The sequence below is a fragment of the Bos indicus genome, chromosome 14, assembly GCF_029378745.1.
Source record: "Bos indicus isolate NIAB-ARS_2022 breed Sahiwal x Tharparkar chromosome 14, NIAB-ARS_B.indTharparkar_mat_pri_1.0, whole genome shotgun sequence".
Lineage (NCBI taxonomy): Eukaryota > Metazoa > Chordata > Mammalia > Artiodactyla > Bovidae > Bos > Bos indicus.
Window position 1 is genome coordinate 69579939 of NC_091773.1, and position 23436 is coordinate 69603374.

A 23436-nucleotide genomic window follows, 5' to 3' on the forward strand; every position below is an offset into this window, starting at 1 on the left:
TTCTTATTACACAGAGAGGCACCTAGTTTGGCACTGCAGGACGCAAAGCGGCCCCACCGCCCTCTCACCCACGCGCACAGCACCCCCTGGAGTTCTGCGGCACGACCTGGGTGTCCACAGCTGGCTGGGGCCCGTCTACAGGACTAGGTTTCTCCCATACACTATCAACGAGTAAGTTTACGTATCAATTCAGTCTCCACTTCTGAATCTCTCAACTTATATACACACATCAGGTATGTGCATGAACGCGCACAGCTGCCAAAGACCTGGAAACAGTCCAGAAGTTCTTTGACAGAAACAAATAGATAAATAAAATGTTCACATGATGAAATATTAAGCTGCAGTGAAATTAAAATGTATTTAGATAGAATAATATGGATAAATCTTAGCAACATTATATGTGTGTGTGTGTGTAACCTATAAGAAATAAACAGAAAATGATCCATTTTTATAAAGCTCAAAAACAAAACTAAGCAACATACTGGTTAGGAATATACAAAATGGGAAAAGCATTTTTAGAATAATAAATACCAAGTCCAGGACAGCTACCTGGAGGAGGAAGGCAGAAGGGGATGAGACGGGGAAAACACGTGAGCGCAATGGAACAACAACATTTTAGGTCCTGGATGGAGCAGTGGGTTCATGGGTGTTCATTACGTTATGCTTCACAATACGTGCATACGTATAGATACACTCATTTGTAGATATCAAATAAAAAACACTTTAAAAAAGAATAAAAGAAAAACCTTTGAAGGTATTTTATGGGCTCTCACATGTTCTCTTTGTTTTTTTGGGGAAAAAAGCTCATATTATTCATAATGTTCTGTAACTCATTCTTTGGCTGTGTGAAATCGTCATTGTGGCATGCAGGCTTCTCTAGCTGTGGTGACCGGCTTAGCTGCCCTGCGGCATGTTTAATCTTCCTAGACCAGGGATCAAACCTGTGTGTCCCCTGAACTGGAAGGAGGACTCTCAACCACTGGACTCTACCGTAACCTGCTTTTTTGAATCACTCAATATATTGTGATTAACTTTTCATCTCTAAGAATTTTATTATGTACATTTTAATAGTTTCATAATATCCAATTACAGGAAAAGTTACTGAAATTAAGGTGCAAGCACATAATAAAGAATTATACAGCCATTAAATATTAATAAATATTTTTAATGATGTGGTTAAATGCTTGATAAATAGGACAATACCATATAAAGCGTGATTTTTATTTTATTATTTTTTTTAAAGCGTGATTTTTAAATACACACAGAAATTCATTAAAAAAAAAAAGAACATTTGGCAAAACTAATACAATTATGTAAAGTTTAAAAAAAAAAAAGAACAGAGTAAATAGCTTTTATCTCTGGGTCCAGGAACTGTGCTATTTATGGTATGATAGTTATTTTCTTCTAATATTCTTTTTATATTGTCCAAATCTCTATTATGAGAATATATTGCTTTTATAATCAGGAGAAGATTTCACTGAAATACAAATGAAACAGACCTCAAAATTAGAGCTCAACTAAGCATTCACAAATCAGGATTTGGTTCAAAGTCTGAGTGAGTGAGTCACTCAGTCATGTTTGACTCTTTGCGACCCCATGGACTGCAGCCCACCAGGCACCTCTGTCAATGGGATTCTCCAGGCAAGAATACTGGAGTGGGCTGCCATTTCCTTCACCAAGCAAAGTCTGGCTAATGGCAAATAAATTGTTCAAGGTAACAAATTCATTGTGAAATTTTCAAAGATGTTATAATTTCTGAATATAGCTTCTGAAAACCATGGGCTTCTCTGGTAGCTCAGCTGGTAAAGAATCCGCCTGCAACGCAGGAGACCCTAGTTCGATTCCTGGGTTGGAAAGATCTGCTGGAGAAGGAATAGGCTTACCCACTCCAGTATTCTTGGGCTTCCCTTGTGGCTCAGCTGGTAAAGAATCTGCCTGCAAAGCAGGAGACCTGGGTTTGATCCCTGGGTTGGGAAGATCCCCTGGAGAAGGGAAAGGCTACCCACTCCAGTATTCTAGTCTGGAGAATTCCATGGACTGTATAGTCCATGGGGTCTCAAAGAGTTGAACACGACTGAGCGACTTTCACTAGCACTTCACTTTTCTGAAAACCTCATCTATAGAGGACAACATATGCTACCCCGGACGAGTCATTTTCAAACAGCAGAACCTTTTCTTTGAAGAAAGTAATTAACAGATGCCCCCCACACACAGCACATGGGGTGATGCATGCCCCGGCTGGGATGAGGAGTAGGACAGCAGCAGCTCCCCGGGACTGTCATGCAGTCCCGCCACTTTCTCCTCGCACAGTTTGGAAACTGAGAACTGGGCTCCAGCCCGAGGAGTCTCTGATCCATTAGGTCTGCGGCAGACCCCCAAATGTGCATTTCTACATGACCCCAGGCAGATACTGCCAGGCCAGGGACCACGCCACCAGCCCAAAAGACTGGTTCTTGGCCTAGCTGCACTTCATGATTTCCGGGGGAACTTGTAAGTGGTATCAATGCCTAGATCCCACCTCTTAAATACTGTGATTTAGTTGGTTTAGAGATAAGCCCAACATTGTTTTGTTTTAAAAGTTCCCCCAAGTGATTCTGATGGACAACCAGAGTTGAGAACAACCTTTTTTTCCACAAAAGTGAACAAAACAGTATTTAATCTTCTTGCGGCTTGTAATTCAAAATAGGTGATGGTACATCACCAAATGATCAAATAAATAACAATTAAAAATGGTGACTTAGAATGTGTTGACACAGAAAGAGAGGCTTGATGTCTCATTTATACCAAAAACACATATATAATTATATGAACATAAAAAGTCCGAAAAGATGAACAGACATTATCTCTGGAAAGGACAGAATTGAGAAAAGATTCCAATTTCTTCTTTTGCCTCTTGTTATATGAACATCTAAAATATTAATGTATTACTTTCATAATAAGTAAACTCAGTAAAGAAACAAAATGATTTCAAACACTCAGATCTGAGACCTAGGACAAAAGATGTCAAGGAACAGAAGAGCATCTTGGAACATATTTCAGGGAGAAAGGTAGAAGATATGTTTGGTACTGTAGAAAATGCTTGAGTTTTCCATTTTCAAACATCACAAATCTTTGAACCTTGGTCTACAAAATGAAGTAAACCACACTGAAGAATAATGTATGACATGATCTAGCTCAGAATCTGTTTCCCATATTAGGTGCTACTAACTGGAAGTTGTTCTCATTTTTTAATGTATTTTACAGGAACAATGGTTCCTGAACCTGGCTATACATCAGAATCACCTGGGTAATTAAAAAAATAAAAATCATCACAAATCCTCTTAGGAATGTACCCCCCACAACCCCAAGAGTCTGAGTCTTAGTAAGAAGACCCCAGGAATCAGTATTTTTGAAGAGGCTTTCCAAGATGATTCTGATGCAGCCAGCTCAGCACTGCACTTTCAGGAACCAGTGCTACAATATGGTCACTATTGAGAAAAAAATTAATAAGTACACCATTAGGTCATACTTATATGGCTAGAAGCAGCTTAACACTCCTATGAGGTGGTTTATCCTGTGAGTCCCATTTTACCTATGAGTAAACTGAGGAACATAATGATTAAGGAACTTGTTCCACAGTAAGTGACAAAGCAAATTCAAACCAATGTGGTCTGGCTGCAGTCAGCACTAACGATAATTCCACTCACCTGCCTCTGGGGAACACAAGCATGACCTTCACCAAGAGCAGAATGTTAACCAACAAAACCTACCCTAAGGGACGAAAACAAAAACAAATACTACAGACTAAAGAACTGCACTGGAACCATTATTAAAAAAAAAAAAAGGCTATACACATCTGCTTTAATAATTAAACAACTTATTCTGTTAATCTACTTACAGTCTGAAGAAAAGCAGGAAATGCTTTCACAGGAACACTTCTGTGGAAGGACCTAGCCTAAAAAGGGAAGACAAAAGAAAACTGGTTTGAAAGACAAGTATTTCTGGAAATTAACCCTCTCCCTCTGAAAGTGAACACAAAACAACACCAGCAGTTTCAAACAGCATCGCTAGGGCCTTTCTTGAAAACAAGAAAACAGTTATCTCCTGCTGGTTGAGATTAACTTGCCAAACCTAAAGAAATCAGGAAAAGGCACTACATTAAGAATTCTATTCTTCTTTAAAAAAAAATTATTTATTTTATTTGACTCTGCCAGGTTTTAACTGTGGCATGCAGCATTTTCAGTTGCAGCACGTGGGATCTAGTTCCCTGACCAGGGATCAAACCCGGGCCCCTTGCATTGGGAACATGGAATTTCAGTCACTGGACCACCAGGCAAGTCCCAAGAATTCTACTCTTTCTGTCATTTGGTTTTCGCATTTCCAGCTGCCACAACTTTGACCACCACTGCCCCCCGCCACACACAGAGGAACCCTGGATACAGAAGGCCACCTGTAAATGATGTGTGGATTTTCAACTGCGTGGAAGGCTGGCACCCTAAGCCCTGTGGTTGTGCAAGGGTCGACTGTATTTGCACATCAGTCCCAGCACCTCCCCAGCCTGGATGTCAGCCTCTCTTGCCTAGATGACTATAAGACCCTCCCAGCCACGCTTCCTGCGTCTGTGTTCCCCTACCATTAATTCATGTCACACAATCAGCCAAATTAATGTCATAAAGTCATTGTTTAACTTAACTCCCTGATAGATCATGTCTCAACTACTCATCTTAGAATTCAAAGGCCTCCGCATCTTGAATCTAATCTTACCTATCCAACCCAGCTCCCTAATGCCCTGGACTACAAAGCCTCAACCCACCCGGAGTAATGTCCACCCTCCACCCTCCCCAAGCCCACTTCTGTCTACAGGCCTTTGTTTACATCGTCAGAAACTACTTCTACTCCCTGACTCAATTCTCAACCCACTGTACTCCGGTTTTACTCCATATACTAAAACTGCTCTCTTCGAGATCATTCACAATTTACTGATCAGCATACCCCTCTTTTCTCTTCAATCTCTCTGAGGAATGCAGGACTTTAGTTTCCCGTTCTTGGAATCTGCTCCTCCCTTAGGTTTCCAACACACTGACTCCGAGTTCTCCTTCCTACCTGAGAATTGGAGGTGGGTTCAAGGTTCAGCCTTTGGCCTTCTTGTCTAAATATACACTCTCTTTGGACAACAGCGTATCCACACCTGGAGCTTTAACCCTAAGCCTTCCACCTGAATGACTCCCCAGGCTGTATCTCCAGTTCTGACCTCCTCTTACAGTCGTCATCCTGCAATCTGCATTTTGGCCCACTTCCTTAAATGCCCTCGAATCCCCTTAAATTCAGTGATGCCCAGAAGACTACTGATCAGCAGCCAGTACACCACTGCTTTTCTACTGCAGTCTCTGACTGGCACTAGCACAATCTATATTTGAGCTTCATGAAACCTTCCCCTTCCTGCTCCCTGACCCTGCTACGATCCAATCAGTTATCAAGTCTAGTCGCTTCTTCCTCTGTTATGTGTGTGCTCGGTGCTGTGCTCCATCGCTGCAGTCGTGTCCAACTCTTTGCGACTCCATGGACTGTACCCGGCCAGGCTCCTCTGTCCATAGGATTTTTCAGGCAAGAATACCAGAGTGGGTTGCCATGCCCTCCTCTAGGGGAATTCCTGAGCCAGGGATCGAATCCACATCTCCTGCATCACAGATGAATTCTTTACTGCTGAGCCACTGGGGAAGCTCATTATATGTATATATGTATGTATATACATTCACATACATACATGTAAAATATCTACCCTCCCTAAATCAGACACTCTTTATTTTTTAATGACTTATTATGGCTGAATTAGTTGGTAAGTATTAAATTACTTGGTAAGTATTAAACCTAGACAGCATATTAAAAAGCAGAGACATTACTTTGCCAACAAAGATCCATATAATCAAAGTTGTGGTTTTTCCAGCAGTCAAGTATGGATGTGAGAATTGGACCAAGCCAGAGAATCGATGCTTTTGAACTGTGGTGTTGGAGAAGACTCTTGAGAGTCCCTTGGACTGCAAGGAGATCAAACGAGTCAATCCTAAAGGAAATTAACCCTGAATATTCACTGGAAGAACTGATGCTGAAGCTGAAACTCCAATACTTTGGCCATCTGACGCAAAGAACTGACTATTGGAAAAGACCCTGAAGCTGGGAAAGATTGAAGACAAGAGAAGGGGATGGCAGAGGATGAGATGGTTGGATGGCATCACCGACTCAAAGGACATGAGTCTGAGCAATCCCCAGGAGATAATGAAGGACAGGGAAGCCTGGTGTGCTGCAGTCCACAGGGTTGCAGAGTCGGACACAACTGAGCAACTGAACAACCACAAAGTATTAAATATGAGAATCATGTCTTTGTACTTTCTGGGCTTTAATAACTTAAGTGGAAATCTTAATTTCAGAAACTATTTTGACTGAGCAAACTAGATAAGTTACAAAAATACTTGCTGCAACAAATTTGCTCTTACATTGTATACTGAGAATGAGTATACCTGCAAGATTCAAAGACCACCATGGTTTCAGTGACACAATTTCCCCCTTACAAATCTCTCTTAGGAGATGTCGCAGGTACGAAATAAGACTGAGCCACAGGAGAGGCACAGCCCTTTGGACTCCCCTGCAATTCCTATGGCATTCACTCATATCCTGGAAGCAATCAGGTTGAAGCTACCAAGAGGGTTTAAGAATGCAATAAATCAGATACTCTTTCAAATGTGGCAATAGGAAATGATTTACTAGAGATGATTATTAAGAGCATGCAGGATGGAAGCCAAATTACAGCCCGGTGAACAGGGTCACAGTGGTGAGGGCCTTGAAGTAAAAATACACATAGAACGTGTATTCAAAAAAGGTTAACTGGGAGGGAAAAGTAAGAAACAGAAGGGTCCCACGGGCTGCTCACTAAACACAGTAGCAACAAACTAGAAGATAAACGGGGCAAGCTGTCAGAGAGGCCAGCTGAAAACACCAGCTGGGAACTGCTGAGGATGTAAAGTTCTGGAAGGGCGGAAGAGGAGAGGCATCAGCCTTGACCAGGCAGGAAGACACACTCTCCCCTGAGAGACAGAGAAACAGTGAGCAGACGAGTCCCAGGACAGCCTCACTGAGGAAGCTGAGGAGGAGAAAGGGGGATTTTTAAAAAGTGGAAAAAGTTTACAATAGTCCCTGAGACACATTTGCTGGGATTTCACTGAGCAATGGATACACACTGTTAAACAGAAAACGCTACAACCAAGCCTTAGGAGTAGCCACAGCTAGAAACGACGGTTTCCTAAATGATTCGGCTAAAGGAGGCTACTTACGTGCTTTAGGTGCAAGTGTGCCTGGCTGGCCACGTCATACACCACGTCTCTCACATTTCTATCTTGACTCTTCCGTAGAAAATCCTCTTGTGAAACACCGTGCTACATAGGAAAATGCGCATTACGTTAGGAATCAAAGAGCACACTTAAAACTAACTCAGCTCAAGACAACAGGTGATAGAACAATATGTACAGTAAAATGCTCTTTTGGTTTTTAAAATACAGCTATATGTACGTGTCACACACAAACACACTGTCTCTCCTAGGAAGAACATGCAACAAGATGCTAAGTAACGACAGTAGCACCTGGAACAAAATAAACAAACGGATAAGAAATTTAAAAGAACAGACAATAATGAACCTCATCCAGAAAACAAAGGTTCTCATACACAGTAATTTTTCTTAAGGATTACTTCCTCCTTTAAAATAAAAGAACAGGCTAAGGTGAACACTAGGAATAATTATGAAATTGCTTGGAAGGGAATGAGGCTACACCAAGTAAGGTTCTCTGGACCTTCTTACGCACAGCTCCACCACGACCTAAAATGCCTGACTGATAAAACTCTGACTTGGTAACTCTGGAGCAAAAATGCAATACGCATGTGTTTCAAAGAAGTTACTGCTGCTAAGTTGCTTCAGTCGTGTCCGACTCTGTGCAACCCCAGAGACGGCAGCCCACCAGGCTCCCCCGTCCCTGGGATTTTCCAGGCAAGAACACTGGAGTGGGTTGCCATTTCCTTCTCCAATGCACGAAAGTGAAAAGGGAAAGTGAAGTCGCTCAGTCGTGTCCGACTCTTTGCGACCCCATGGACTGCCGCCTACCAGGCTCCTCTGCCCATGGGATTTTCCAGGCAAGAGTACTGGAGTGGGTTGCCACTGCCTTCTCTAGAACAGACTAAAGAACAAGAAGAGAAATGTCCCTCCCCATATTCTTAAGGTAAATAATTAGGAGTCCAAGTAACAGCCTTACCAGCATACAGATATCCATGGGAAGGAACACCCTTCTTCTGCTCCCGTGATAGGGGGTGGCTCTCAAGCAAGTGACGATGCCTTGTGCTTTTCCGATGTGACTGGCGGCATGGTCTGCATGAAGATCCTTTATGCCTGTGATTTCAGAAATCTAACAATTAGGCCGCTCTTTTCTCTTCAAATGCGTAACAAGTGAATACAAGCAGCATAGGGAAATCACCTTAACATGTAAAAGGTGTTTATCCTGTGTTTCATATCTGAAAAACAGGATTTATGTGAGCAAAACTGGGCACAAAGACAAGCTGATCATTTACCAGTAACAGGCTTCTGAACGTCAACTTTTAAATAGAAGGTTTCCTCAGACGACAGCATACCAAGAGCACATTTGGAATTTTAATCAGCTCTTGTGGAAAACACTGCAAGTCTTGCATTTCTTCTCCTCAGTGCAATTTCCATATGACCTCATTTTAAGTATATGCCTAACAGACTTTCTGCTCTTTGCGCCCTCCTTTCACTGCGTTGGCAAACATGTCACTGAATGGGCAGGCAGAACAGGCCTGGGAAACTGGGCAAGGACTTGTATTATTCTTTTAGGCTGACATAAAGACATATTGTTTTCTTCAAATGGATGGTATTGTCCTTGCCCCAAATAATTCCATTACAATCCTCATGACAATAAGCCCTCACCAACTTAGAATAGAGTCAAAGGAGCAAAAATATCTAAACTCCATAGTTTGGGGTTTTGTTTTTTTTTAAGAAAAATCTCATAAAAACTTACAGAGTTTTATTTCTTCAACCTTTGTCTTAAACATGGGAAAGTATTATTGACAAAGAAGAAAGGAGTCAGGTCATAGGGCTTCCAAACAGTAAGGGTTGCATAAAAAAGTAAAATCATCTGCAATTACCAGATTATTAATTATAGCATGAGGCAGCTAAAGTACTTTTATGAGAATCTGGGTTATTTTCATTAGTCTGCATTCCATTCCAAAGAAAGGTATATATTTATTATATTTCCATTCTACCTTGAAAGAAACAGAAAAGCTAGTCCTTTATAGTTGGTGCAAAGAAAAATTTTAACGTTAAACTGGTTAGACTGTCAAATTGTATGTTAACAGTATGGAGGGTCCTTAAAAAACTAATAACAGAGTTACCATATGATCCAGCAAGTTTATGCCTGGGCATATATCCAGAAAAGATGAAAACTCTCATTTGAAAAGATATATGCACCGCAATATTCACAGCAACACTATTTACAATAGTCAAGACATAGAAACAGCCTAGCTGTCCATCAGCAGATGAACAGAGTAAGATGTGGTGCACACACACAAGGGAACACGACTCAGCCATAGAAGCAGAAGGAAACGCTGCCACTTGCAGCAACACGGATGGACTAGGGATTACCGTACTGAGTGGTAAATCAGACAAAGACAGATACTATATGATCCACTTATATGTGGGATCTGAAAAATCATACAAATGAACCTACTTACAAAACAGAAACAGACTTACAGACTTAGAAAACAGACTGGCAGTTACCAAAGGGGAAGCAGTGGGAGGGGCGAAGTAGGAGCCTGGGGCTGCCAGATGCTCATCATCATATAGAATAAACAACAAGGGTTTAGCACGGGAACTATATTCAGCTCTTATAACTACAACGAAAAAGAATCTGAAAAAAAAAGTATATATGTAACTGAATCACTTTCCTACATACCTGAAATTAACATAATGTAGATCGACTATACTTCAATTAAAAAAAAGTATTTTCTTTAAGAAAGAGAAGTATAAAACAGAAAAAAAAAAAAAAAACTTACCCAATATTTCTAGTGTTAGATAAAGAAGAGAACTCTGTGTATTTTCAGCATAATTTTCTAGTTCCTGGATATTACGATATGCTTTGTCATCCAAATTTTTTTCCTACAAACAAAATGTTTTCTTTGTTTGATGGTTAATAACTTATTTTAAAAATGCACAATTTTTCCCCTAAAGAAATTATTTAATTATTATTTAAGTTAAATTATTTAAATTTAAATTATTTAATTATTAAATAATTAAAACTATTGGTATGAACTGTTTATTACACAATAAAATAAGATCCTACATGTTCACTACTTACAAATCACCCCTCAGAATAATACCTCAGGAATAATCTCAATGCACAAATCACCACAGACGTGGGGTTGGCTTAATTTTTACTTGCTTCTAAAGTCTAAGGTCTTTTTATACAGTTCATGAGGTTCTCACAGCAAGTATGCTGTGGTGGTTTGCCATTTCCTCCTCCAGCTGACTCACTGGAAAAGTCCCTGATGCTGGGAAAGACTGAGGACAGAAGGGGGCCTTCGGGGATGAGATGGTTGGATGGCATCACTGATGCAATGGACATGAACTTGGGCAAACTTTGGGAGATGACAAGGGACAGGGAGGCCTTCAGGGAATCTTCCCAACCCAGGGATCAAACCTGTGACTTTTTCATCGGCACGCAGGTTCTTCACCACTGAGCCATCAGGGAAGCCCCCACCTTAGACTGTGTTGTTGTTCAGTCACCCAGTCATTACGGAACTGGGCTTCCCATGCTATACAATAGGTCCTTGTTGATTATCTGTTTTATACACGTTTTATTTACAGATCAAATGATAACATGTCTGGGGTTTACTTTAAAATAATCAAATACGGTTTAGTGAGGGAAGTTGGTAGAAAAAAAAATGAAAAAACACTGGACATGGGTTTATTAAAGCTAGGTGACAGATACATGAAAGTATATTACACTATTTTCTCTACTTTTATATAAGTCTGAACATTTTCTATTTTTAAAAAAACACCAAAATAGTAGAGTATGATATGCACATGCATGCCTCTGCCTGGACGCCCGTTCACCTGTCTGTCTCCAGGTACCGGGGTAGGAGCTGAGGTAGGTGGCATGCAGTGATGGAGAACAGATAAAATGGCATAGTTCTCTAAAAGTCTGCTTCCTCCAAAATATTAATATACATATTAAAACATTTCTTCCCTGAAGAATTAGCATAAGGATTAAAAGAGGAGAAAAAACAAGACTTGAGCAACTGCAACTTACTCTTTCATCAATGATTTTCATAAGCCATCTTTTAGTCAGATTATGTCTTCTGACAGCCTAAAAAAAAAAAAGTTTTAAGTTTTTGGAAAGTACTACAAATGACTTCTGTAGACCTGAATAACATAAACAAACCAAATACAAAACCAGGCCAGGGAACATCTGTAATAACTCATCACCAGACAGCTATGTTAAAAACCTAGGGAAAAAGAAAATGTCCCTAGAAAACACTTTAAAACATTTTCAAGTAAAGATAATATATCCAAAACTTTTTCACTACTCTTTTCCTTATACTATTAGTAATTAGTGAATCCACTTTCAAAACAAACAAAAACATAAGAATTAAGCAGAGCAGGCTTCTCTATGCAGTATGCCTCGACTTCCATGCTTATTACAAACTTCTTTCCATAAAATGAAGACCGTATTTAATGAAAATAACCACTTTATAAAAAAGAAAAGGCTAATACAGCTCCAAAGAAAACAATCTGCAGGGTACAGTGTTATCTTACAAGTAAAGACACTCCGTTAAGAAAGAGCACACTTAGTGCTTAGATCTTGGTCTCGAATACCATTTCCATCAAAGGAAACAGACTCTAAAAAAGGGGATTCCAGAGCTGGAAAAAGGGAGATTCGAGAGGATCCTGAACCATTTTATTGTGCCAGAAAATAGAAAGTGCAAAAAAAAAAAAAAGATAGGAGGCATGTTAGGACACAGGAGCCAGTCTGAAGGGACTCTCATTGTCCAAATATGGGACTATATGAATACCAAATAATTAAGTACAGTAATGAGGTATAATCTGCCTGCCAGTGTAGGAGACATAAGAGACAAGGGTTCATTCCCTGGGTTGGGAAGATCCCTTGGAAGAGGAAATGGCAACCCACTCCAGTATTCTTGCTTGGGAAATACTATAGACAGAGGAACTTGGTGGGCCACAGTCCATAGGGTCTGAAAGAGTTGGACACAACTAAGCGAATAAGCATGCATGCAAGCAATGATTTATAAAGTACTGGACAAAAATGCAGTTTATACCAATAATTAATAAACAAATAAATAATATAGGAGAGTGAGAGCAGTTGCTTACAGTAGCATGCCAAGTGGTAAATGTGAACAGAGCATTAGAGTTGGGACATTATCATTCTGTAATCATAATAGTAAAGACTGGATAAGAACCATCAGTGAATGTTACGTTTCACAGGAAACTGATGAGGAGTAGGATATTTGCATTGTCTTAAAGTTGATTAGTTGCAAGGGAAATTCTAATTATACAGTAGACTACACATTGGGAGAACCGGACAACATCTTGAATGTTAATGAAAATGAACAATGCGATAAAGGACGGATGGACAGAATGTGTCTCCAGATGTGACACTCCAAGAATACATCACTGATGCAGTATTCTGGCCAAGAGCGCATAACCTGAACCATCTAAGCAGGATAAAATATTAGACAAATCCAAAATGAGGAATGTTCTACTACAAAAAAAAAAGATGTTATACACTTCAAACATGTCAATGTCATAGAAGACAAAGAAAAACTATGGAAATGTTCCAGATTAAAGTAGGCTAAACAGATATGACTGAAAAATACCTGACTGGATCCTACAATGGAGGGGAAAAATACATTAATGTATATCATTAGGTCAACTGACAAAATTGGAATATGACTGGAAAATCAGATGAAAGTTATTTCAAAGTTAAATTTACTAAAGTCAGTAACTATTCTGGTTAAATAAGAGAATATCTGTATTCTTAGGAAATACTAAAGTATTGAGAAATAAAGGGACATGACGTATGCAACTTATACTCAAATGATTTAAAAAAATTAAAAAAATTATGTGTGAAAATATACAGAGATCATGCCAGAGCACACACACACACACGAGTGAGCACACACAAATGATTAACAAATAGGATAAAATGTTAACAACAGGTAAATGTGAGTGAACGACATAGAAGTGTTCTTACAAGATTTTTACTTTTGTAACCTTCCTAAAATTTTGAAGCTATTTCCAAATAAGGTAAACACTGCTTTTGTGCCAAGTCAACACTAAGTATAATATATTTTCACAAGAAATACAGTAGTGAAACATAAAGTCTCCAGGATATCCCACACTTCAACTGAGACTCTAAGATGTCACTGATACTAATGTAAAGGCTGGCAGGCTCATCAACACACATGCAAGTGGCAAAGGATGGAAGTGTGCAGAATGGAGCCCACCTTGCCCGACAGGAAAGCAGCAGAAGCTATGAGGGCTGCAAAGAGCTGGTCTGGAAGTGCTCTCAGCATTGCTACAATTACACAGCAGCACTCCCACAGGCCTCTCCCCCCAGTTCCAAGAATCAGCCTGGGATACCTCAGTCACTTCAGTCTTGCTCTCATTTTGTTTTGTACATGTCTGAGAAGGGCAGGGCTTGTTTGATCTTTGTAACCACACCATCAAGCACCATTCCTGGCACATAAAAGTACTCAGCAGATACTAAACCACTGAAAAGTCAGACTCCTATTTACTCAAGTCTGACGCTGTAACAGCTGCAGTTCCTTGACCACAAAACAGAGTTCTGTCTGATTCTGAAGGACATCAGAGATCAAGATAAAAAAAACACATAAGAAGCTGAAAACCTGTTAAATAAAGGTATCAAAACTTTGCAAATAGAAGCCAAATGGAATAAAAATCATGGCTATAATTATTAGAAATTATAGGAATTCATCTATTCTGTGCTCTAAAAGCACCAATGAAACAGCGCAGCAGGAATGTACTCTCTGTTCCCCTATTTAATCTTCTGAAGAACCTGAAGCTCTTTAAGCAATCAGTGGAAAGTCTGACTGGACAGTGGCGCAATAAGTATGTGCTCCAGAAGAATGGGAAGAAGTAAAAAACACACAATCAGGACAACCGCTCTGAACACTACCTGCTTCTTTCAAATGTTCATGTTAATCTGCAATACCCGTCATATCAGAGAGCTGGCCAACATTAATCATCAAAATTTAAGCAGCTTTTAAAACTGGACAAATTGTCATACATGTAAACATTCTGTAAATCAGATATGTCTTCTGGCATTTAAATGAAGCTAAAACAAGATAAATTTATGTTAAATAAATCTCTGATCTTTCAAGTTATTTCCTGACAAAGGCCAGAATCTTCAATACAAGTCTTAGCATAAACTTCTAACGCAGTCAGGTTTGTATATAAAATAAGTAGTTTCTGGATTTTGGAGAAACTTTCCTTTAAACTGAGTCAGCCAGGATGAAGTTCTTGAAGTGGGATGACTAAAGGGAAACAGCTAATCCGATCCTCAAGAGCTTCCCATCCACTTTTCCTTCCCAGTCCCTGATGGAGGGGCCTGGTTCTCCAATTACTGAGGTTCTGTGAAGTCAATCTGGGGCCAAGAAAAGGGGCCTGCCTCTGCTGGGGCACAGACCTGAAAAGGAGTGTACCACTCAGGTCTGTCAGAGGCTCCTGGGACAAACGCTGTCTTCTGGCACTTACGATGTGACAACAGGGACACAGATCAATGACAAAAGGAGCCTAAACCCTGTTCTCTGCTGCTAGTTCAATGTATTTTTAAACTGTGTAAGGCTAGTTGTGAATGAGGAATCCATAGAGCTTTAATGTAAAACTACCAAATACATCTTAGTGTACAAATAACAACCTCGCCCATAGGCTTCCATTCTCAGATACCTAAACTTCATCAACAAAGAGGCAATTCTATGAAACTAGACAAGGCAGCTTTAGGAATGATAAGAGCACAAAAGATCAATGCATCATTTTCTACAGTCCAGCGTATGAACTACAGCACTGGAATAAGGAGCTACTTGGCAGATAGAATAGAAAATTTAAAATGTCATTGTTTCAAAATTTGTAGGGCTTAAATTCTGCAACCAAACATGTGGAAAATAATTTATAACATAAACAGACCAAATTCCTCTTTCTTCTTTTAATAAACACACTAAAGATGTGTGTAAATTACTTGTTAATGATTTTAAATTCTGTCAAAACTAATATATATCTGAACGTTACGTGAGCCCAAGAATATTTTCAGGATAGATTCCCCATTGCCACTATCCAACTTGTATGTAACAAAAAGTATGCTTAAACAACATTCTTACAAGTGAAAAGTAGCTGTTTCTGTTTTACCTTCCACAGTTCAATGGCCACAGGCTGATGTGGTGGATTGTCACTGTATATATCATCCACAGTTTTCTTCCAAAACTGCATTCGCATCAGTCCAATTGTTTTCTCAGAGACAGAGTCCTTAATCTATAAACAGGGTTTAAAAACATTAACAACTGCACTACTCAGAGTCTCAGAAATCACTATTTATAACCATAAAATCACGTAATTCAGTCTTCTCTGCATTTAATTTTTCCTTGAAGTTATATATCGGTTAAATTGTCACCATTATGAGTTACCTAAGTAAAAGCCAAAGATTACTTGGTGCTTATTCAAAAATATCCTCAAGGTCTGCATTCAAAAATACCAGCAATTCTTCTAAAAAAGTTATAAGGAAAAACAAAGGAGGGGGGACATTTTGTTTTAAAAAAATTTAAGAAAGATCAACCAGTCACATATAGACCTATTTGAATCCGGATTTAAAGAGAGAGACAACTAGGAAAATTTGAACACCAGATGTTTAATGATATTAAGGAATTATTTAAAATTTTTAATATATAATAATAGTAGTGTTATTTTTTTTAAGTGAATTCTTTTAGAGATGCAAATTGAAATATCTGCAGGTGGAAAAATTCATCTGAAACTTAACTTCAAAATAACCTGATGTGGCTGAGGAGTAAAGATGAAAAACAAGATTGGCCTTGAGAAGGTAACAGCTGGAGGTGGGTGACGGGGTACATGAGGGTTCATTATATTTCTCTCTCTGTACATGGACATACTGCATTCTATATATGATTGAAATTTTCCAGTGGAGTTTTAAAAAAATAAGTGGAAGGGAAGAAAAACAATCCTCACTTGGTTAGTGATAGCAAAAATATTTTTTAACTCTGACGATAAACCTAGTAAATAGAACCAGAGGCTTTTCAGAGGAAGCAGAGAAGGAAATATTGTTTATCAAATGTCTACAAGTTCCAGGCCCTGTGTAGGTACCATGATGTTACCTGATCACAATCATCAGAACAAACTCACAGGGTCCTTATCAACACATTCATTCTACAAATACAGAAATTATGGCTCAAAAAGGTAGAAGCTTATCTCACGCACATGGAGAAGACTGTGCAGAGGGCAGGGGCTGACTGCAAAGGGACACATACGGGAATCTTTCAGGCTGATGGAACTGTTCTGTATCACGACTCTGATGGTACCTACAGGACTTGAAGCAGTTTTCAAAACCTATAGGTCTATATACCACAAAAAGTGAATTTTACTGTGGTACATTTAAATAAACTCACTCGTTCATTCACTAACTTTTTAAAAGACTGCTAGACTCTCTCCCTAACTTACTATTGATTAAGAATGGCCTTGTTAAGTTCTGGCAAGAATCATCAATGCATGCTAAATCTAGGAGGAAAATTTTTTCTAACTGAGCTATAATTGACACGTAACAGTTTCATTGCTTTAAGTATACAACATGATTTGATACGAGCGTGGTGGGCTACAGTCCATGGGGTCGCAACGAGTCGGACATGACTGAGCAACTAAACCTACCTACCTACCTACCTACCTATATATTGTGAAAGATCACCATAGAATATCTATTATCACCACACAAAATTAGAAATCTGTGTATGTCAAGAGCTTTTAAGGTCTGCTCTATTAGCAACTTTCAAATGCATAGTAACAGTGTTAGCTGTGCACTCATGCCCACGCCTTATTTACTTACAGTGGCAAGTTTCTACTTTTTAACCACAATCACTCCTCTCACCCATGTCCTAACCCTGTCTCTGGCGACCACCAATCTGTTCCCTGTATCTACGGGCTTGCGAATTGTTTGTTTGTTTTGCTTTTGCTTTAGATTCCACTATAAGTGAGATCGTATGGTATTTGTCTTTGTCAAACTCATTTCACGTACATGAAGCCCTCAAGGTCCATCTGTGTTGTCACAAATGGCAAGGTTTCCTTCTTCCTTATGGTAAGTAATAACTCATTGTGTAGATATACCTCATCTTTTCTAAGAATATATGTACATATTTATATTTTTGGCTGCACTGGGTCTTCGTTGCTGCCCACGGGCGTTCCCGAGTTGCAGTGCGCTGGGGTGACTCTCTGGGGCAGTGCACAGGCTTCTCACTGCGGTGGCTTCCGTGGTGGAGCACACACTCCAAGGTGGCCGGGTTTCAGCAGATGCAGCAGGTGGACTCAGGGGTTGCCATGGGCAGGCTCTAGGGCGCTCAGGCTTCAGGAGCTGCAGCTCACGGGCTCAACAGCTGTGGCACATAGGCTTCAGTTGCCCACGGCATGGAGAATCGGCCTGGACCAGGGATCGAACCTGTGTCCCCTGTACTGCAGATTCTTATCCACTGTACCACGAGAGAAGTCCCGATAAACCACATCTTTATCCAGTCATCCACCAACGGACACTTGGGTGGCTTCCAAACCTCGGCTACTGTAATAATGCCGTGATGAACAAGGAGGTGCAACTATTTTTTTCAAATTAGTGTTTTCATTTCCTTTGGCTAAATACCCAGAAATGGAATTACTAGATTTTGTAGTAGTTCTAATCTTTTAGGAATCTCGTACCATTTTCCATAGCAGCTGCACCAATTTGCACTCCCACCAACAGTGCAAAGGGTTCCCTTTACTCCACAGCCTCAGCGTTTGTTGTTTCTTGTCTTTTTGATGACAGCTATTCTAATAGGTATGCAGTGACGCCTCACTGTGGTTCTGATTTGCACTTCTCTCAAAGTGACGCTGAACACATTTTCATGTACCTATTGGCTGTATATGAGGTAAATTTTGATGAGGACCATGGTCTTAGAATGTCTCCTCACATTCAACAGGAAAAAAATATTAACATCTTGACCAGTGGCCAAAATTGCTATCACAAATAAGAGGCACACAGCCATGTCATGCCTCATTGTGATTCCCTGAGAAGGACATACACCATTAAGACATTAAGTATTAGATTAGAAATGTATAATATAATTGTGACAAAAACTCCAAATGAGAAATATTCAAGATTTTTAAAGGAACAATATGGTTTTTTTTAATGTCAGTGTTTAATAGAAGACAAAGAAAAGCTGTGGAAATGCTCCAGATAAAAGGAGGCAAAAGAGACATGAAAGCTTAAATGTAATATGTGATCTTAGTTTGGATTCTGTACAGAAGGGTTTAAAGATGCCATAAAAAACATCATTCAATCGTTCAACAAAACTGGAAACCAGAAGGTAGATTAAATAAAACTAGTGTATCTGTCTCAAATTTACTCAAACTGGTAAGTGTTATGAAAGAGAATATTCTTGTGCTAATGAAATATCGCTCAAGTTTATGAGTAAAGGGGCATGGTGTAGTCAAGTTACAGTAAAATGATTCATAAAAAGAAACACAGTGCATTAATGTGTGTACATATACATGTGTGTGTATACAGAGAGAGAAAAAGAGGGAGAGAAAGGAAGGAAGACAGAGAGAAGGAGAACAACTTGATAGAGCAAATGGGGCCAAATATTAACAAAAGGGCATATCGGTATTCTTCGTACTATTCTTACTCCTGTGCGCATGAAAGTATTTCCAAATAAAAAAAAAAATTTTTAATGGTGTTGGTGCTGGGTGGGTCTCTCTCAATGTTTAGTGTTCAGATCCCATGGCATATGGTCTATTCTAAATACAGCATCAAGAGTAATCCTTTAAAGATGTGGGCACATACATACAATGGAATGTTCAGTTCAGTTCAGTCGCTCAGCTCGTGTCCAAATCTCTGCGACCCCATGAATCGCAGCACTCCAGGCCTCCCTGTCCATCACCAACTCCCGGAGTTCACTCAGACTCACGTCCATCAAGTCAGATGCCATCCAGCCATCTCATCCTCTGTTGTCCCCTTCTCCTCCTGCCCCCAATCCCTCCCAGCATCAGGGTCTTTTCCAATGAGTCAACTCTTCGCATGAGGTGGCCAAAGTACTGGAGTTTCAGCTTTAGCATCAGTCCTTCCAAAGAAATCCCAGGGCTGATCTCCTTCAGAATGGACTGGTTGGATCTCCTTGCAGTCCAAGGGACTCTCAAGAGTCTTCTCCAACACCACAGTTCAAAAGCATCAATTCTTCGGCGCTCAGCCTTCTTCACAGTCCAACCCTCACATCCATACATGACCATAGGAAAAACCATAGCCTTGACTAGACAGACCTTTGTTGGCAAAGTACTGTCTCTGCTTTTCAATATGCTATCTAGGTTGGTCATAACTTTTCTTCCAAGGAGTAAGCGTCTTTTAATTTCATGGCTGCAGTCACCATCTGCACTGATTTTGGAGCTCAAAAAAATAAAGTCTGACACTGTTTCCACTGTTTCCCCATCTATTTCCCATGAAATGATGGGACCAGATGCCATGATCTTCGTTTTCTGAATGTTGAGTTTTAAGCCAACTTTTTCACTCTCCTCTTTCATCAAGAGGCTTTTTAGTTCCTCTTCACTTTCTGCCATAAGGGTGGTGTCATCTGCATATGTGAGGTTATTGATATTTCTCCCGTCAATCTTGATTCCAGCTTGTGCTTCTTCCAGCCCAGCATTTCTCATGATGTACTCTGCATATAAGTTAAACAAGCAGGGTGACAATATACAGCTTTGATGTACTCAGACATAAAAAAGAATGAAATAATGTCACATGCAGCAATATGGATGAACCTAGAGATTATCAGATTAAGTGAAATCAGAAAAACAAAGAAAATACCATGTGACACCACTTATTTGTGGAATCTAAAATACAACACAAATAAACTTATCTACAAAACTGAAACAGGCACACACAGAAAACAGACCTGCAGTTGCCAAGGGGGAAGGATGGATTGGGAATCTGGGACTAGCAGATGCAAGAGTATCGGATGGACAGACAACAAGGTCCTGTCGTATAGCACAGGGAACTATATTCAATACCCTATAAAAAACATAATGGAGAAGAAAAAATAAGTTAAAAAAACTTTTTTAAAAGACTAATCATTTCAGGAGGACACTGAGCTCACTTCTCCCCCAGTGAACACATCAAAAATACATCTACATCGCTGAAAACCACCTGGAAACTGGCAAAGAGAGGCTCTTCTACAACCAATGGAGTGGGCAGAATGGGAGGGACACATATGAGGTTGGGACCTAGGCCCTTAGCAGGGGACACAGGAGGAGCGGAATATCACACACAGGCTCAGGGATCCACCCTGGGAAGACAATTACCCTTCGCTAGTGTGAAAACCAGTGGGACTTACTGGAGTGCTGTGAGAAGCAGAGACTGTGCACAAGCTTACTTACTCCCAGGATTTGCATCAAGGCTGCAGACGGAAAAGTGCCTGCAGCTCTGACCAGATGCCTGCTCCAGCCCCTCTTGTCCAGCACTGCTCTCCACTAAGACAAAGGCTATCACTGCCAAGGAGTGTGCACACACTCAGAGAAAAGGAAGCCAGCCTGGACCCGAGCCAGCACGCACGACACGCTGCAGGCTGAAAACTGCCTGGGGCTCTGCGTGGCTTCCGGGACTGTTCCCGCATGCACCCCAGCCCACCCAGCTGCCTGCTGGAGGCCCTCTGGCTCTCCAGTAGGGCTGAGGTGCCCTGCCAGAGGAGTGCACACACTGAGAGCTCAGGCCAACCCTTAGAGCTTGTGTCTAGGACCCTGAGCTCTGATCGCACCCAGACAAGGGGATGACCGCCACTGGAGGAGCCCAGGAAAAGGCCCAGCTCACACCTGGCTTAGCTATAGCCCCTTCATCTTTAGCCCTACCTCCCACCACAGTGGTAGCTGCCAGCACACCCCAAGAGAAGACGTGACCTACGCTCACTTCAGATCCAGCTCTCCCACCAAAATAACTGGGCACAAACAGACTGCGTAGGGACAGCCCCACAAAAGGACGCCCCTTCAAGATTGGGACAGGTAACCATTCCACCTAATTTCATACAAAGTTATACAAAATGAAAAGACAAAGGAATATGTTTCAAGTGAAAGAATAAGGGGAAAAAACTGAGAAAAACCCCTGGTGATACAGAGATAAATAATTTACCCCATAGAGTTTCACAGTAACAGTAAAAGGAATGCTAACTAAATTTGCAAAAAGAATCCATGAACACACTAAGAATTTAAACAAGGAACCAGAAAATATTAAAAAGAACCAGTCAGAGCTGAAGAATACAATTAAAGAAATGAAAAGTGCACAGGAAGGAATGCACAGCAGACTAGCGTGATGGGCGGGGGCGGGAAATGAAAATCACCCATCAGACGAGCAAAAAGAAAACAAAATTTTAAAAACGAGCATAGTTTAAGGGACCTCTAAGACAAAATCAAGTGTACTAGCACTCACTTTATACGGATCCCAGGAGAAGAGGGTGAGAAAAGAGTAGAAAATGTATTTGATAAAATTATGGCTGAAAACTTTTTGAAGTTGAAGAAGGAGACAGATTTCTATAGGAAGCACAAAGAGCCCCAAACAAGATGAACCCAATGAGACCCACACCAAAACACATCATAATTAAAATGGCAAAAGTTAAAGAGAATTTAAAGGCAGCAAGAGAAAAACAGAGAGTCAAACACAGGGGAATCCCTGTAAGGCTATCTATCAGCTGATATTTTCTGCAGAAGCTATGAAAGCCAGAAGGGAGTGGCATGATATATTTAAACAGCTAAAAGGAAAAAACCTACAGCCTAGGATACTCTACCCAGAAACGTTATCTTTCAGAACTAAAGGAGATAAAGAACTTCTCAGATGAGCAAAAATTGAGTTTACCAGTACTAAAGCAACCTTATAAGAAGTATCAAGGGTCTTTTTCAAGTGGAAAACAAAAGATTATAAGAAGCAAGAATTCATAGAGGAAAAAAAAAAATCCCAGTAGTAAAGACAAATCTTACAGTAAAGAAGGTGTATCGACCACTTTAAATAAGCTGGTATGAAGATTTTTTTAAAAATTGTAAAAGCAACCATAACGACAATAAATGGTAAAGAGACAGCCATGCAGATGAAAAGTTTAATAACAAAAACATAAAAATATGAGGGGTGGAAGTAAAAATTGTCTAGAATGTATTTGAACTTAAAAGACTAGTTTAAGTCCAGTAGATATAATTACCATATAAAACATACACAAATCTCGTGGCAACCACAAAATAAAAACCTACGATACACAAAAACCAGTAAGAAAGCAACCCAAACATAGTGTAAAAAGACAATTACACAACCACAATGGAAGAAACAAAATGAAGAAATGAACAGAGAAAAACTACAAAAACAACTGGAAAACAAGTAATAAAGTCAGGAAGTCCAGTAGTACACACCCATCAATAATTACATTTACACCACCTACTGAAAGGGAGAAAATATTTGCAAATGAAAATCCTTTGAGGGGTTAATAGCCAAAATTCAAAAGCAGTTCATACAACTTGATATCAAAAGAACAAACAAAAGACCCAAATAGACACTTTACCAAAAAGATATACAGATGGCCAAGAGGTCCACAAAAAGGTGCTGAAACATCACTAAGCACCAGGGAGATATCACTTCACATCTGCAGAATGGTTATCATCAAAAAGACCACAAACACTGTTGGTGCAACCACTGAGCTGGTCATAGCCAGCTGTCGTATAAAATCCACTTTTCATTGCATGTCACAATCCAGTTGAGAAATGGTTTCTTGTACAGAATAAAAGGACACTTTAAAAAAACAATTTTGGATTTGAAGGCAGCTCATGTGGAGAAGGCAATGCCACCCCACTCCAGTACTTTTGCCTAGAAAATCCCATGGACGGAGGAGCCTGGTGGGCTGCAGTCCATGGGGTCGATAGAGCGGACACAACTGAGCGACTTCACTTTCACTTTTCACTTTCATGCATTGGAGAAGGAAATGGCAACCCACTCCAGTGTTCTTGCCTGGAGAATACCAGGGACGGGGGAGCCTGGTGGGCTGCCGTCTATGTGGTCACACAGAGTCGGACACGACTGAAGCGACTTAGCAGCAGCAGCAGCATGTGG

At 40.2% G+C, this 23436-nt stretch overlaps 1 protein-coding gene and 1 non-coding gene across 6 annotated transcripts in view; both read right to left on the reverse strand.

Annotated features, from left to right (window-relative positions):
- Positions 1-23436, reverse strand: part of NDUFAF6 (NADH:ubiquinone oxidoreductase complex assembly factor 6) — a 51045-nt gene that overhangs the window by 17386 nt on the left and 10223 nt on the right. For 4 of the 5 annotated variants that reach the window (XR_011570664.1, XR_011570663.1, XM_019973830.2 and 1 more), the window contains exons 3-8: positions 15474-15596; positions 11341-11397; positions 10085-10187; positions 8275-8408; positions 7305-7406; positions 3878-3934 (exon numbers count right to left, since the gene is read on the reverse strand). Coding sequence is in view for 3 of the 5 variants with exons in the window: in XM_019973830.2 (XP_019829389.2) it covers positions 3878-3934; positions 7305-7406; positions 8275-8408; positions 10085-10187; positions 11341-11397; positions 15474-15596 (576 nt within the window). In the remaining 2 variants the exon portion in view is untranslated. Of the gene's footprint in view, positions 1-3877; positions 3935-7304; positions 7407-8274; positions 8409-10084; positions 10188-11340; positions 11398-15473; positions 15597-20254; positions 20371-23436 lie in introns of all 5 variants that reach the window. The other variant, XM_070802875.1, reaches the window with a different exon arrangement.
- On the reverse strand, positions 6560-6694 carry LOC139187062 (small nucleolar RNA SNORA14). Its single transcript, XR_011570759.1, has one exon. It is a non-coding gene; the product is annotated as a small nucleolar RNA SNORA14 (small nucleolar RNA).